At 46.9% G+C, this 15,755-nt stretch overlaps 2 protein-coding genes and 1 long non-coding RNA gene across 5 annotated transcripts in view; 2 read left to right on the top strand and 1 right to left on the bottom strand.

Moving 5' to 3' along the window:
- LOC143714435 (uncharacterized) overlaps positions 1-15,755 on the bottom strand; it is a 280,655-nt gene that overhangs the window by 76,806 nt on the left and 188,094 nt on the right. The window lies entirely within an intron of this gene.
- srebf2 (sterol regulatory element binding transcription factor 2) overlaps positions 1-15,755 on the top strand; it is a 36,689-nt gene that overhangs the window by 6,405 nt on the left and 14,529 nt on the right. For 2 of the 3 annotated variants that reach the window (XR_013195480.1, XM_077205510.1), the window contains exons 3-17: positions 1,218-1,359; positions 1,758-1,894; positions 2,019-2,171; positions 4,197-4,472; positions 4,840-4,954; positions 6,800-6,951; positions 7,064-7,262; positions 8,215-8,378; positions 8,478-8,727; positions 8,905-9,071; positions 11,886-12,078; positions 12,156-12,261; positions 12,343-12,452; positions 12,528-12,660; positions 12,740-12,905. Coding sequence is in view for 2 of the 3 variants with exons in the window: in XM_077205510.1 (XP_077061625.1) it covers positions 1,218-1,359; positions 1,758-1,894; positions 2,019-2,171; positions 4,197-4,472; positions 4,840-4,954; positions 6,800-6,951; positions 7,064-7,262; positions 8,215-8,378; positions 8,478-8,727; positions 8,905-9,071; positions 11,886-12,078; positions 12,156-12,261; positions 12,343-12,452; positions 12,528-12,660; positions 12,740-12,905 (2,463 nt within the window). In the remaining variant the exon portion in view is untranslated. Of the gene's footprint in view, positions 1-1,217; positions 1,360-1,757; positions 1,895-2,018; positions 2,172-2,552; positions 2,631-4,196; positions 4,473-4,839; positions 4,955-6,799; positions 6,952-7,063; positions 7,263-8,214; positions 8,379-8,477; positions 8,728-8,904; positions 9,072-11,885; positions 12,079-12,155; positions 12,262-12,342; positions 12,453-12,527; positions 12,661-12,739; positions 12,906-15,755 lie in introns of all 3 variants that reach the window. The other variant, XM_077205509.1, reaches the window with a different exon arrangement.
- On the top strand, positions 7,306-7,879 carry LOC143714491 (uncharacterized). The gene is made up of 3 exons (XR_013195500.1): positions 7,306-7,399; positions 7,498-7,519; positions 7,578-7,879. It is a non-coding gene; the product is annotated as an uncharacterized LOC143714491 (long non-coding RNA).

The following is a 15,755-nucleotide window of genomic DNA, read 5'->3' as shown; positions in this document are numbered from 1 at the left end:
CCTCTTAACAATCTGACCACACCCCCTCACTCTCTGACAACACCATCTCAACTCTTTGACCACACCCCTAAACCATGACAACACCCTCTCAACTATCTGACCACACCCCTAAACTATGGCGACACCCTCTCAACTATCTGACCACACCCCATCACTCTCAGACCACACCCTCTCAACTATCTGACCACACCCCTAAACGATGACCACACCCCCTCACTCTCTGACCACAGAGCATGGGGGTGTGGAGCACAAAACCACACCCCCTCACTCTCTGACCACAGAACATGGGGGTGTGGAACACAAAACCACACCCCCTCAGACTCTGACCACACCCTCTTACTCTCTGACCACACCCCTCACTCTCTGACCACACCCCTCACTCTCTGATCACACCCCTAAACTATGACCACACCCTCTCAACTATCTTACCACACCCTCTTAACAATCTGACCACACCCCCTCACTCTCTGACAACACCATCTCAACTCTCTGACCACACCCCTAAACCATGACAACACCCTCTCAACTATCTGACCACACCCCTAAACTATGGTGACACCCTCTCAACTATCTGACCACACCCCCTCACTCATCTGACCACACCCCTAAACTATGGCGACCACTCCCCCTCACTCATCTGACCACACCCCTAAACTGTGACCACACCCACTCACTCTCTGACCACACCTCATCACTCGCTGACCACACCCCCTCACTCTCTGACCACACCCTCTCACTCTCTGACCACAGAGCAAGGGGGTGTGGATCACAAAACCACACCCCTCACTCTCTGATCACACCCTCTTACTATCTGACCAAACCCGGGGTGGTGATGGCGCAGTGGATAAGACACATGCCTTTGGTGTGAGAGACCCGGGTTCGAATCCACTGTGAGACACCAATGTGTCCCTGACCAAGACACTTAACCCCTAGTTGCTCCAGAGGCGTGCGACCTGTGAAGTATAGCAATTGTAAGTCGCTTTGGATAAAAGCGTCAGCTAAATGAATAAATGTAAATGTAAACCCATCACACATGACCACACCCCCTCAACTGTCTGAAACACCCCCTCACTCTCTGATCACACATGACCACACCCTCACAAACTATGACCACACCCGCTCACACTTTGACCACACCTCCTCACGCTCACCCAGGTGCGAGACACATAACCCATGTTCATTAATTAGTCATCTCACGCAGTGCTCTGATTGGTCAGGTGCAGACGTTCCCCATGCAGACGCTGGCAGTGCAGACGCAGGCGCAGCCGCAGACGGTGATGCTCACGTCGACCGCCAATCCATCCCGATTCATCCAGAACCAGGTGATCTGCCAGCAGAACCACGGCACGGGCTTCCAGGGTGAGAAACACACACACACACACAAGGAAAATACACACATGAGCATACTGAAAATACTTCATCTGCAGTAACTTTTTTTGCTGTAAATAAATGTATTTGTGTTATCAAAATGTAGTGCGTTATTTGTATAATCAAAAAAGTAATCTGATTACATAAGGCACATTACTTGCAGTGCGTTACTTTACTCGTAACATCAAAAAATAAATCTGATTACGCAATGTACGTTTCTTGTAATGTGTTACTTTATTCGTAACATCAAAAAAGTTATCTGATTATGTAATGTGCGTAAATTGTAATGCGTTACTTTACTCGTAACATCAAAAAGTTGTCTGATTACATAATGCACACAAGGAAAATACACACACTAGCGTTCTTCACACAGCTGTTTCTCCTTTCAGTCCTCCAGCCGCAGATGCAGAGCATTATGACATCACCGCAGGTCCAGCCAATGACGATCCAGCACCAGCGTGTGTTGACTTCGACCGGTCAGACCATCCAGACGCTGTCGACGACGCCCATGCACACCATGTCACCTGTACGCCACACGCACGTATTTACCCACAATTCCCTGCTGCAGTTCACAACCTGTATATATATTCTGCATACAAACTGTACTAAGCTACTGCGTACTGTGATGCTGCCTTCTGATTGGCCCTCAGCTGTTGGTGCACCAGCCTCAGATCCTGAAGACGGACTCTCTGGTGCTGACCACACTGAAACCGGACGGGACGCAGGTTCTGTCGACCGTGCAGAACCCCACGGGCATCACGACCCTCACCGCGCCCATCCAGACCACCGCACTGCAGGTTCCTGTACGTCACATGACATTACACTACACTCACAGCCATGATAGACTGGCAGAAATATCAATATCTTAAAAGTACATTTTTTATTTTCTATCAAATATTAAACTGAAATTGCTTATATATTTGTTACATTGTTATAAAAAATATTGTTAAATAATGGCATATAGTTTTCTTTATTTATTGAAATTTTTGTTATCATTTTAACTCTTTTACGCATAGAAGTCACAGCAGTAGATAGCTATCAAAAAGCATTTTATTGCGTATGCATGGGTTTTGATGGCATAGTTGCACATCAACCACTCCAGTGGACCCTAACACATCATCGTATACACTGCCACAAAGTGGCAAGCCTTTCTATGTGGAAACTTTTTTTTTCTCCAAACCAAGATGGCCGACGGCCAGTCAGAAATTTCAAGTTGTCCCGGAATATCCATCCAATCCTTCTATCCTAGGAGATTTTTGCAGGTAAAAAAAATGTTGTAACATCTAAGGAGCCATATCATTGTTAAATTTTCCAAGTGATTTTCCAAATGATTTTAGATTGGGAGGAAATTCTTATTAATCATTTGTCCACTATAGCGGACATCATGCATCACTAGCTATATTTCAGCTACAATTCGTACCATTACTGTGAGTGTTGTTCTTGAAAATACTTTATCTGCAGTAATGTTTTTGGCTATAAATAAATGCATTTGTGTTGTACTTGTAACATCAGAAAAGTAATCTAATTACGTAACGCATGTTACATGTATGCGTTACTTGTTACATAAGAAAAGTAATTTGATTACGTAATACACATGACTTGTAATGCGTTACTTTACTAGTTACATCAAAAAATAATCGGATTACATAATGCGTTACATGTAATGCGTTTCTTTACTTATTACATCAGAAAAGTAATCTGATTATGTAATACACATTACTTGTTACATCAGAAAAGTAATCTGATTACATTATGCATGTTACTTGTAATGCGTTACCCCTAACACTGCTCATTTCAGATGAGATTGAAAACCCCTGATTGCTAGTTTTCCCGCAGTCTGCAAACATCAATAGATCAAAGTAGATTTAAGTCTGAGGTGTTCCCAGAGAGGAGAGCTAAATGTGTCCATTTTGAACATAATCAGAATGATCAGCTAATAAGTGCTGTGCCATGGAATATTATCAAATGCCAATAAATAGATAAATGGCCTAATGGTTAGAGAGTCAGACTAGTGACCTAAGGGTTTTGTTTTCTAGTCTCAATACCGACAGGACATGACTGAGGTGCCTTGAGCAAGGCTTGCAGTGTGTGTGTTCACTACTCCTAATGTGTGTGTGTGTGTGCACTAACTGAATGGGTTAAATGCAGAGGACAATTTCCGAGTAGGGGTTACTATACTTGACCTTTGGAAAAAAAAAACTTGTATCTCGTAACCTCATAAACTTATTTATTTTTGTTTATTTTTGTTGTATTTTATTTTTAAAAATCAATGCTATTGGTCATCCTTTACGTCAGTTACTGTATGTTGGTTTTACAAACATTTACAATGAAAAGTATTAAAAAGACCTTGTAACTCCGTTGGATCCTCAAACTGTCAGTCAGACTAGAAAAACTGAGTGCCTATATAGCTACAATACACTTAAACATTTAAGTTGATGGAAACGTGATGCGATGGACTCGCTGCCCCAGATACTGCTGTTCCAGTGATGGACAAAAACACATATCTCATATACCTCGTAACTCCATTTGAGCTTGATTTTCATAAAGTGTTAATATTACAACGACACATGCACATGTCTGACCATATATAAAGCCACATCGTGTTTAAAAAGTTTAATAGAGATTTTAAAGCAGTAGTTCTCTTTAAAATGAAAATTAGCCCATGATTTACTCACCCCTCAAGTCATCCTAGGTATATATGACTTTCTTCTTTCCGATTACTTTCCGTCAACTACTCCATTAACTGGAAAATAAGATGCACATTAAAATAGATGCTTGTCCATATCAGAATGTTGTCTTTATGGTTGTGTCGTCGCTCTCTTTCACAGACGCTGATGAGCAGCAACATCCTGACCACCGTTCCCATGGTGATGGGGGGCGGAGACAAGCTGCCAATCAAGCAGCTGTCGTCGGGCTCCGCCCACACTGGAGGCGGAGCCAGGGTGGTCCTGGATCAGGGATTGGCTGTCGCCACAGGACCGGGAGGAGTCGTGAAAGAGGGCGAGCGACGCACGACACACAACATCATCGAGAAGCGCTACCGCTCGTCCATCAACGACAAGATCCTGGAGCTGCGCGACCTTGTCATGGGCAACGACGCCAAGGTGCGTGTGCGCCGCAGTGCATGCTGGGAGCTTTAGGGGTCTTGACGATTGTCAAGTCACATGTATTTATATAGGGGTTTTTAAAATACAGATTGTTTCAAAGCAGCTTTACAGTGATAACAGGAAAATAATGCAAGTTTATTTCTCGAAGAAAATAGCGTCACAGTCCAGCTTAAGTAAGTTCAGTGATGTTTAATTTCTGTTGTGAAAAAAAAGTTATTAATTTAGTTTGTTTATATATATAGCCGCTCTGGAGAAAACCGTGATGTCATCGTCCAGCTCAGTTCAGTTTTCATATAATGGTGTTATATGAGATCAGTAATAGTGTTGAATATTAAATGAAATTATTGTCTGTTTTAAATGACAGATGCATAAGTCAGGTGTTCTGCGCAAAGCCATCGACTACATCAAGTACCTGCAGCAGGTGAACCACAAGCTCCGGCAGGAGAACCTGGCGCTGAAGATGAGCAGTCAGAAGAACAGTGAGTCCCGTCACACTTCAGGACTACGCTCCGTCACTTCACTGGATTCGTTCACATGCTAACACATAATCCGTTAGTAATGGGACTGACGGCTCAATCGGACTGAAAGCTTCGTGTAAACGCCTTAATCGATCCGAATGAAAAGAGTGTTTATTCCTTTTCTAATCCAATCCAGAGAACATGTAAACACTTGATCGGATTGAAAAACTGAAAGGACTACACATGTTCAACTGACTACGGCAGTAAAGACGTAGAAATAGCGTAATGACGTAGAAATAACGTAATGACATAGAACTAGCGTAATGGCGCTGAAATAGCGCAATGATGCTGAAATAGGGTTATGACGTAGAAATAGACATAGAAATAGCGTAATGACGTAGAAATAGCGCAATGACGCTGAAATAGCGCAATGACGTAGAAATAGCGTAATGACGCAGAAATAGCGCAATGATGCTGAAATAGCGCAATGACGTAGAAATAGCGTAATCACGCAGAAATAGCGCAATGATGCTGAAATAGCGTAATGACGTAGAAATAGCGTAATCACGCAGAAATAGCTTAATGACGCTGAAATAGTGCAATGACGTAGAAATAGCGTAATGACGCAGAAATAGCTTAATGACGCTGAAATAGTGCAATGACGTAGAAATAGTGTAATAACACTGAAATAGCGTAATGACGCAGAAATAGCGCAATGACGCTGAAATAGCGCAATGACGTAGAAATAGCGCAATGACGTAGAAATAGCGTAATGACGCAGAAATAGCGCAATGATGCTGAAATAGCGCAATGACATAGAAATAGCGTAATCACGCAGAAATAGCTTAATGACGCTGAAATAGTGCAATGACGTAGAAATAGCGTAATGATGCAGAAATAGCTTAATGACGCTGAAATAGTGCAATGACGTAGAAATAGTGTAATAACACTGAAATAGCGTAATGAAGCAGAAATAGCGCAATGACGCTGAAATAGCGCAATCACGTAGAAATAGCGTAATGACGCAGAAATAGCGCAATGACGCTGAAATAGCGCAATGACATAGAAATAGCGTAATCACGCAGAAATAGCTTAATGACGCTGAAATAGTTCAATGACGTAGAAATAGTGTAATAACACTGAAATAGCGTAAAGACTTAGCGTAATTACGTATGACGCGCTGAACGAGCTGTTCTCCTGATGAATAAAGTGTGGTATAAACGAGTGTCTCGTCCTCCTATAATCCTGCTTTCTCTGCGTGTGTGAAGTGGAGCAGGACGACGCCACCACTGCTCGCTTCACACACACACACACACGACTGGTTTTGGACATTTTTATTGCGTGATCAATATAACCACAACGGTTCATACGCTCCTTATCTGCAAATTATGACCAGAAATGGATAAATATTAAGTCTGCTGATTAAGACAAATAAAGAACCAGTGTAGGAGAATGGTTGTTATGCGCAAAGCCGGGACACTCTGTATATTCATGCAGTGTGCGCTTGTCAAAATATCTATCTCGATATGAAGCTTGTGACATATAAACACACGTACATCAACCGTTTAGTGTTCATGTAAACACTACATTCAGATTCTTCATTTAGAATTAATTCAGTCCGATTGAAACTAAAGTTGTGCATGTAAACGTAGCCACTGATGCATGTGTATCTGTGTGTGTGTGTGTGTGTGTGTCAGAGTGTGTGTGTGTCTGATGATCTGGATCTCTCTCTCTCTCCGCCACAGTCTGTGTGTGTGTTTGTCAGAGTCTGTATGTCTCTCTCTCTCTCTCCTCTCTCTCTTTCTCTCTCTCTCCGCCAGAGTCCGTGTGTGTGTCTGATGATCTGAATCTCTCTCTCTCTGCCAGAGTCTGTGTGTCTGTCTGATGATCTGGATCTGAAGCCTGAGACGGCGTTCATCTCTCCTCCTCCATCAGACTCGGGCTCCAGTTCTCCCTCCCAGCTCTCGCCCTTCTGCCTCGACTCTGAGCCGGGGAGTCCGCTGATGGAGCACGAGCAGGTGCACACACACACACACAAACACACATCTAAGTACACTTGCGCCGTGCGCTTTAGACCATGTGCTTGGCTGAAAGAGGACCCTGAGTGTGACTGGAGCTGGTGTGTTCCAGGTGAAGAGCGAGCCGGACTCGCCCTCGTCAGGTGTGATGGACCGCTCGCGGCTGCTGCTGTGCGCGCTCACCTTCCTCTGCCTGTCGCTCAACCCGCTGCCGTCTCTGCTGCGAGACGACGAGGACAGGGCGGGTCTGAGCGCTGCTCACGGCTCCTCACGCTCACTCTTCTCCCTGCCCGGACACACACAGGGCTTCCGTGAGTTCAGGAGCGCAGGAGCGGTCCGGTGTGAGGGGTGTTGTCAGAGTGTGAAGTGTGGTCAGAGAGTGTGAGGGGTGTGGTGAGAGAGTGAGGGGTGTGTTGAGAGAGTGTGGGGTGTGGTCAGAGAGTGTGAGGTGTGGTCAGAGTGTGAGGGGTGTGGTTAGAGTGTGAGGGGTGTGGTCAGAGAGTGAGGGGTGTGGTCAGAGAGTGAGGGGTGTGGTCAGAGTGTGAGGGGTGTGGTCAGAGTGTGAGGGGTGTGGTCAGAGAGTGAGGGGTGTGGTCAGAGTGTGAGGGGTGTGGTTAGAGTGTGAGGGGTGTGGTCAGAGAGTGAGGGGTGTGGTCAGAGAGTGAGGGGTGTGGTCAGAGTGTGAGGGGTGTGGTCAGAGTGTGAGGTGTGGTCAGAGTGTGAGGTGTGGTCAGAGTGTGAGGGGTGTGGTCAGAGTGTGAGGTGTGGTCAGAGTGTGAGAGGTGTGGTCAGAGTGTGAGAGGTGTGGTCAGAGAGTGAGGGGTGTGGTTAGAGAGTGAGGGGTGTGGTCAGAGAGTGTGAGGTGTGGTCAGAGTGTGAGGGGTGTGGTCAGAGTGTGAGGGGTGTGGTCAGAGAGTGAGGGGTGTGGTGAGAGAGTGAGGGGTGTGGTGAGAGAGTGAGGGGTGTGGTCAGAGAGTGCGGGGTGTGGTCAGAGTGTGAGAGGTGTGGTCAGAGAGTGAGGGGTGTGGTTAGAGAGTGAGAGGTGTGGTCTTGTGAGGGGTGTGGTCTGTGTGTGAGGGGTGTGGTCAGAGAGTGAGGGGTGTGGTCAGAGAATGAGGGGTGTGGTTAGAGAGTGAGAGGTGTGGTCTTGTGAGGGGTGTGGTCTGTGTGTGAGGGGTGTGGTCTGTATGTGAGGGGTGTGGTCGGAGAGGGACTCTCTGAAGTGATGTCACATGTAAGTGATTTCACCTGTCTGTCTGTCAGGGGCGTGGCTGCCATGGTTTCTGGTGTGGCTGCTGTGCGCGGTGGGCGTGGTCTGGGGGTGTGTCCGAGTGCTGTACCTGTGGGAGCCGGTCACGCCCCTTCACTCGCCCACCTCAGTGCGCTTCTGGAGACAGCGCAAACAGGCCGACCTGCAGCTCTACCGGGTGAGCACACACATACACACACACACACACACACACATGAAGTTTGATATTTGTGCCTGCAGTGTGATCAGGTGCTGAATGTGTGTGTGTGTCTCTCAGGGCGATTATGCGGCCGCTGTTGCGAGTCTGCAGACGTGTCTGTCCGCGTTATCCAGAGTCCTGCCCTCCTCCACGCTCGACGTCATGTGCTCCCTCTCCTGGAACCTGATTCGCTTCTGCCTGCGGAGGCCCGCCCCCCTGGGCCGGCTGCTGCGTCTGGTTGGAGGACGGCACGAGGGGGAGGAGTCACAGACCAGCTCCCGGGACGCAGCGCTGGTGTATCACAAACTCAGCCAGCTGCAGCTCACAGGTGTGTGTGTGTATGTGATGGTCACATGAGCAAACAGTGAGTGTGTGTGTTTGTGTTCAGGTAAGATGGAGCGGCGTCCGCTTTGGGGTGTGTGTGTGTGTGTGTGTGTGTGTGTGTGTGTGTGTGTGTGTGATGATGTCACATGAGCAAACAGTGAGTGTGTGTGTTTGTGTTCAGGTAAGATGGAGCGGCGTCCGCTGTGGGGTGTGTGTGTGTCTCTGAGCGCAGTGAATCTGACGGAGAGCGCTGAGGGGAAGATGTCTGTGACTCAGCAGATCCAGATCTATGTGACGGCCGCCATCAGCCTGAGATCAGCTCTGGGGAAAGACCTCAGCTGTGTGCCCGTGAGTCCACACACACACACACACACACACACACCTGTAGCTCTGGGGAAACACCTCAGCTGTGTGCCCGTGAGTACACACACACACACACACACACACACACACACACACACACCCACACACACCTGTAGCTCTGGGGAAACACCTCAGCTGTGTGCCCGTGAGTCCACACACACACACCACACACACACACACACCTGTAGCTCTGGGGAAACACCTCAGCTGTGTGCCCATGAGTCCACACACACACACACCACACACACACACAGACCTGCAGCTCTGGGGAAACACCTCAGCTGTGTGCCCGAGAGTCCACACACACACACACACATACACACACACACACCTGCAGCTCTGGGGAAACACCTCAGCTGTGTGCCCGAGAGTCCACACACACACACACACACACACACACACACACACACACACACACACACACACACACACACACACACACACACACACACACACACACCTGCAGCTCTGGGGAAACACCTCAGCTGTGTGCCCATGAGTACACACACACACACACCCACACACACACCTGCAGCTCTGGGGAAACACCTCAGCTGTGTGCCCGTGAGTACACACACACACACCCACACACACCTGCAGCTCTGGGGAAACACCTCAGCTGTGTGCCCGTGAGTACACACACACACACACACACCCAAACACACACCTGCAGCTCTGGGGAAACACCTCAGCTGTGTGCCCGTGAGTACACACACACACACAGACACACACACACCTGCAGCTCTGGGGAAACACCTCAGCTGTGTGCCCGTGAGTACACACACACACACAGACACACACACACCTGCAGCTCTGGGGAAACACCTCAGCTGTGTGCCCATGAGTACACACACACACACACACACCCACACACACCTGCAGCTCTGGGGAAACACCTCAGCTGTGTGCCCGTGAGTACACACACACACACACACACACACACACACACACACACCTGCAGCTCTGGGGAAACACCTCAGCTGTGTGCCCGTGAGTACACACACACACACACACACACACACACACCCAAACACACACCTGCAGCTCTGGGGAAACACCTCAGCTGTGTGCCCGTGAGTACACACACACACACACACACACCCACACACACCTGCAGCTCTGGGGAAACACCTCAGCTGTGTGCCCGTGAGTACACACACACACACACACACCCACACACACCTGCAGCTCTGGGGAAACACCTCAGCTGTGGGCCCGTGAGTACACACACACACACACAGACACACACACACCTGCAGCTCTGGGGAAACACCTCAGCTGTGTGCCCATGAGTACACACACACACACACACACACACACACACACACACCTGCAGCTCTGGGGAAACACCTCAGCTGTGTGCCCGTGAGTACACACACACACACACCCAAACACACACCTGCAGCTCTGGGGAAACACCTCAGCTGTGTGCCCGTGAGTACACACACACACACACACACCCACACACACCTGCAGCTCTGGGGAAACACCTCAGCTGTGGGCCCGTGAGTACACACACACACACACAGACACACACACACCTGCAGCTCTGGGGAAACACCTCAGCTGTGTGCCCATGAGTACACACACACACACACACACACACACACACACACCTGCAGCTCTGGGGAAACACCTCAGCTGTGTGCCCGTGAGTACACACACACACACACACACCCACACACACCTGCAGCTCTGGGGAAACACCTCAGCTGTGTGCCTGTGAGTATACACACACACACACACACCCACACACACCTGCAGCTCTGGGGAAACACCTCAGCTGTGTGCCCGTGAGTACACACACACACACACACACACACACACACCCACACACACCTGCAGCTCTGGGGAAACACTTCGGCTGTGTGCCTGTGAGTACACACACACACACACACACACCTGCAGCTCTGGGGAAACACCTCAGCTGTGTGCCCGTGAGTACACACACACACACACACACACACCTGCAGCTCTGGGGAAACACCTCAGCTGTGTGCCCGTGAGTACACACACACACACACACACACACCCACACACACCTGCAGCTCTGGGGAAACACCTCAGCTGTGTGCCCATGAGTACACACACACACAAACACACACACACCTGCAGCTCTGGGGAAACACCTCAGCTGTGTGCCCGTGAGTACACACACACACACCCACACACACCTGCAGCTCTGGGGAAACACCTCAGCTGTGTGCCCGTGAGTACACACACACACACACACACACACACACACACACACACACACCCACACACACCTGCAGCTCTGGGGAAACACCTCAGCTGTGTGCCCGTGAGTACACACACATCTGCTGCACAACACGCTTCTTTACAGACACACAAATCCGCTGCACATTTGTCAAAACACAACACACTTCTTTACACACACACACACACACACACACACACACACCGCTGGAAGGCTCCCTGCAGTTTCACACCAAAATAAGAGTTTTGTGGTTTAATGTCTGAAAGACATGGCATATTTCTGTTGTTCTGAATAATTTTATTATTATTATTATTTAATACTTAATTTTTTTATTTTACTGTACTACAGTATTATTAATATAGTAATATATTTCTTTGATTTTTAAATTTTTTTTTAAAAGGGCTTTGTCACCCCTTTCAGCCATGATGAGTTTGCGTCTTTGACAAATAAACACAGTTAAAGAAAAAGATAGATAGAAAATATTTACACGATAATACACAAGATAAATTAAAATAGAATTCAATCAATTAAGCGTCCTACTAATAATAGTAACTGTCTTTCTGTCTTTCTTTCTGTCTCAGGGTTATTTGTTAAGCTGTGCCGAGGCTCTGGCCTGTCAATCAGACTCTAAGCCCCTCCCAACGGATGCTAAGCTCCTCCCAGACTGCCTGCGCTGGATCTTCACGCCATTGGGCCGCCAGTTTTTCCTGAGCTGTGATTGGTCGGTGAGGTCCGAGAGCAGCGAGCAGGTGTTCACCTCTCACAGAGATATAGGTAACAAACACTAACGGACTGACGAACACACACCGAGTGTGTGTAGCTGCGGGTTTAACGTGTGTTTGTTTGTCCAGCGGATCCCATCGCACAACTGCACCGCTGCTTCTGTGAGAAACTCCTGGAGAGAGCCGTACACACAGTGATCGAGCCGCAGAGCAGCAAACACGCCGAGGATGCTGGGTAACACACAGATACACACACACACACACACGTTAATTCTGTCCAGCTAGTGACGCGATATCCCATCATGCATCTGTGCAGGGAGTTCACTGGTGTGTTGGAGTTCCTGCAGCTGTTGAACAGCTGTACTGAAGACTCCGCCCCCTCAACCGTCCCTTTCCCCGCACTGGCCAATCAGAACTCAGCCTCAGGTGCGTCACTCCCTCCACACAGTGTTTTTACTCGTCTCCACACACACTGACGTCTAAACGGTGTCGTCTGTGCAGTGAGGGACCCCGTGTGCCGCTGGTGGGCGTCGGTCCTCAAGGCTGCGGTTCATTGGCTGCAGGGTGATGATGCGTCGGTGAGGTCACTGCTGGCGGAGGCGGAGCGGATGCCGCGAGCGCTTCACACGCTAGAGTGAGTGTTTGACCGTCTGAATGTGTTTAGACCCATGATGCCCCAGTCTAACGTGTGTGTGTGTGTGTGTGTGTGTCAGTCACCCGCTGTCCAAGGCTGCGCTGGCGCTGTGTAAGGCGGTGCAGATGAGTGTGTGTCCGCAGAAGGGTGAGGGAGTCGTGAGCTGCCTCAGTCACTGTCAGCGCGCCAGTGCTCACCTGCACATAAGTGTGTGTCAGTCGCACAACAACACCTGGCTCCACAAGGTACACACACTCATGACAGATTTAACACACTCTACATGGCCAGCATGTATCACACAAACAACATTTTTTAAAGCGACACACGACAAAACTGAGAATAAACAGGATGATATCGTCCGCTGATGTGGACTCTAAAATAGTTATCGTTATCATTATAGTTATTGTAATAGTTATCGTCTGCTGATGTGGATGCTAAAATAGTTATAGTGATCGTAGTAGTTATCGTTCTAGTCATCATCCGCTGGTGTGAACACTAATATAGTCATCGTCCGCTGGTGTGAACACTAATATAGTTATCGTTATAGTCATCATCCGCTGGTGTGAACACTAATATAGTTATCGTCCGCTGGTGTGAACACTAATATAGTTATCGTTATAGTCATCGTCCGCTGGTGTGAACACTAATATAGTTATCGTCCGCTGGTGTGAACACTAATATAGTTATCGTCCGCTGGTGTGAACACTAATATAGTCATCGTCCGCTGGTGTGAACACTAATATAGTCATCGTCCGCTGGTGTGAACACTAATATAGTTATCGTTATAGTCATCATCCGCTGGTGTGAACACTAATATAGTCATCGTCCGCTGGTGTGAACACTAATATAGTTATCGTTATAGTCATCATCCGCTGGTGTGAACACTAATACAGTTATTGTTATAGTTATCGTCCGCTGGTGTGAACACTAATATAGTTATTGTTATAGTCATCATCCGCTGGTGTGAACACTAATATAGTTATTGTTATAGTCCTCGTCCGCTGGTGTGAACACTAATATAGTCATCGTCCGCTGGTGTGAACACTAATATAGTTATCGTTATAGTCATCATCCGCTGGTGTGAACACTAATACAGTTATTGTTATAGTTATCGTCCGCTGGTGTGAACACTAATATAGTTATCGTTATAGTCATCATCCGCTGGTGTGAACACTAATATAGTCATCGTCCGCTGGTGTGAACACTAATATAGTTATCGTTATAGTCATCATCCGCTGGTGTGAACACTAATACAGTTATTGTTATAGTCATCATCCGCTGGTGTGAACACTAATACAGTTATTGTTATAGTCCTCGTCCGCTGGTGTGAACACTAATATAGTTATCGTTATGGTCATCATCCGCTGGTGTGAACACTAATATAGTTATCGTTATAGTCCTCGTCCGTTGGTGTGAACACTAATATAGTCATCGTTATAGTCATCATCCGCTGGTGTGAACACTAATACAGTCATCGTCCGCTGGTGTGAACACTAATATAGTTATCGTTATAGTCCTCGTCCGCTGGTGTGAACACTAATATAGTCATCGTCCGCTGGTGTGAACACTATTATAGTTATCGTTATAGTCATCATCCGCTGGTGTGAACACTAATACAGTTATCGTTATAGTCCTCGTCCGCTGGTGTGAACACTAATATAGTCATCGTCCGCTGGTGTGAACACTATTATAGTTATCGTTATAGTCATCATCCGCTGGTGTGAACACTAATACAGTTATTGTTATAGTCCTCGTCCGCTGGTGTGAACACTAATATAGTTATCGTTATGGTCATCATCCGCTGGTGTGAACACTAATATAGTTATCGTTATAGTCCTCGTCCGCTGGTGTGAACACTAATATAGTTATCGTTATAGTCATCATCCGCTGGTGTGAACACTAATATAGTTATCGTTATAGTCATCATCCGCTGGTGTGAACACTAATATAGTCATCGTCCGCTGGTGTGAACACTAATATAGTTATCGTTATAGTCATCATCCGCTGGTGTGAACACTAATATAGTTATCGTTATGGTCATCATCCGCTGGTGTGAACACTAATACAGTTATCGTTATAGTCCTCGTCCGCTGGTGTGAACACTAATATAGTTATCGTTATGGTCATCATCTGCTGGTGTGAACACTAATATAGTTATCGTCCGCTGGTGTGAACACTAATATAGTTATCGTTATAGTCATCATCCGCTGGTGTGAACACTAATATAGTTATCGTTATGGTCATCATCCGCTGGTGTGAACACTAATATAGTTATCGTCCGCTGGTGTGAACACTAATATAGTTATCGTTATAGTCATCATCCGCTGGTGTGAACACTAATATAGTTATCGTTATGGTCATCATCTGCTGGTGTGAACACTAATATAGTTATCGTTATAGTCATCATCCGCTGGTGTGAACACTAATATAGTTATCGTCCGCTGGTGTGAACACTAATATAGTTATCATTATAGTCATCATCCGCTGGTGTGAACACTAATATAGTTATCGTCCGCTGGTGTGAACACTAATATAGTTATCGTTATAGTCATCATCCGCTGGTGTGAACACTAATATAGTTATCGTTATGGTCATCATCTGCTGGTGTGAACACTAATATAGTTATCGTTATAGTCATCATCCGCTGGTGTGAACACTAATATAGTTATCGTCCGCTGGTGTGAACACTAATATAGTTATCATTATAGTCATCATCCGCTGGTGTGAACACTAATATAGTTATCGTTATAGTCATCATCCGCTGGCGTGAACACTAATATAGTTATCGTCCGCTGGTGTGAACACTAATATAGTTATCATTATAGTCATCATCCGCTGGTGTGAACACTAATATAGTTATCGTTATAGTCATCATCCGCTGGTGTGAACACTAATATAGTTATCGTTATGGTCATCATCTGCTGGTGTGAACACTAATACAGTTATCGTCCGCTGGTGTGAACACTAATATAGTTATCGTTATAGTAATCATCCGCTGGTGTGAACACTAATATAGTTATCGTTATAGTCATCATCCGCTGGTGTGAACACTAATATAGTTATCGTTATAGTCATCATCCGCTGGTGTGAACACT

Source organism: Siphateles boraxobius, unplaced genomic scaffold (assembly GCF_051911475.1).
Source record: "Siphateles boraxobius isolate OS27281-9 unplaced genomic scaffold, OSU_SipBor_1 54, whole genome shotgun sequence".
In the NCBI taxonomy this organism is placed as follows: Eukaryota; Metazoa; Chordata; class Actinopteri; order Cypriniformes; family Leuciscidae; genus Siphateles; species Siphateles boraxobius.
This window is presented reverse-complemented; position numbering and strand designations above follow the sequence as displayed.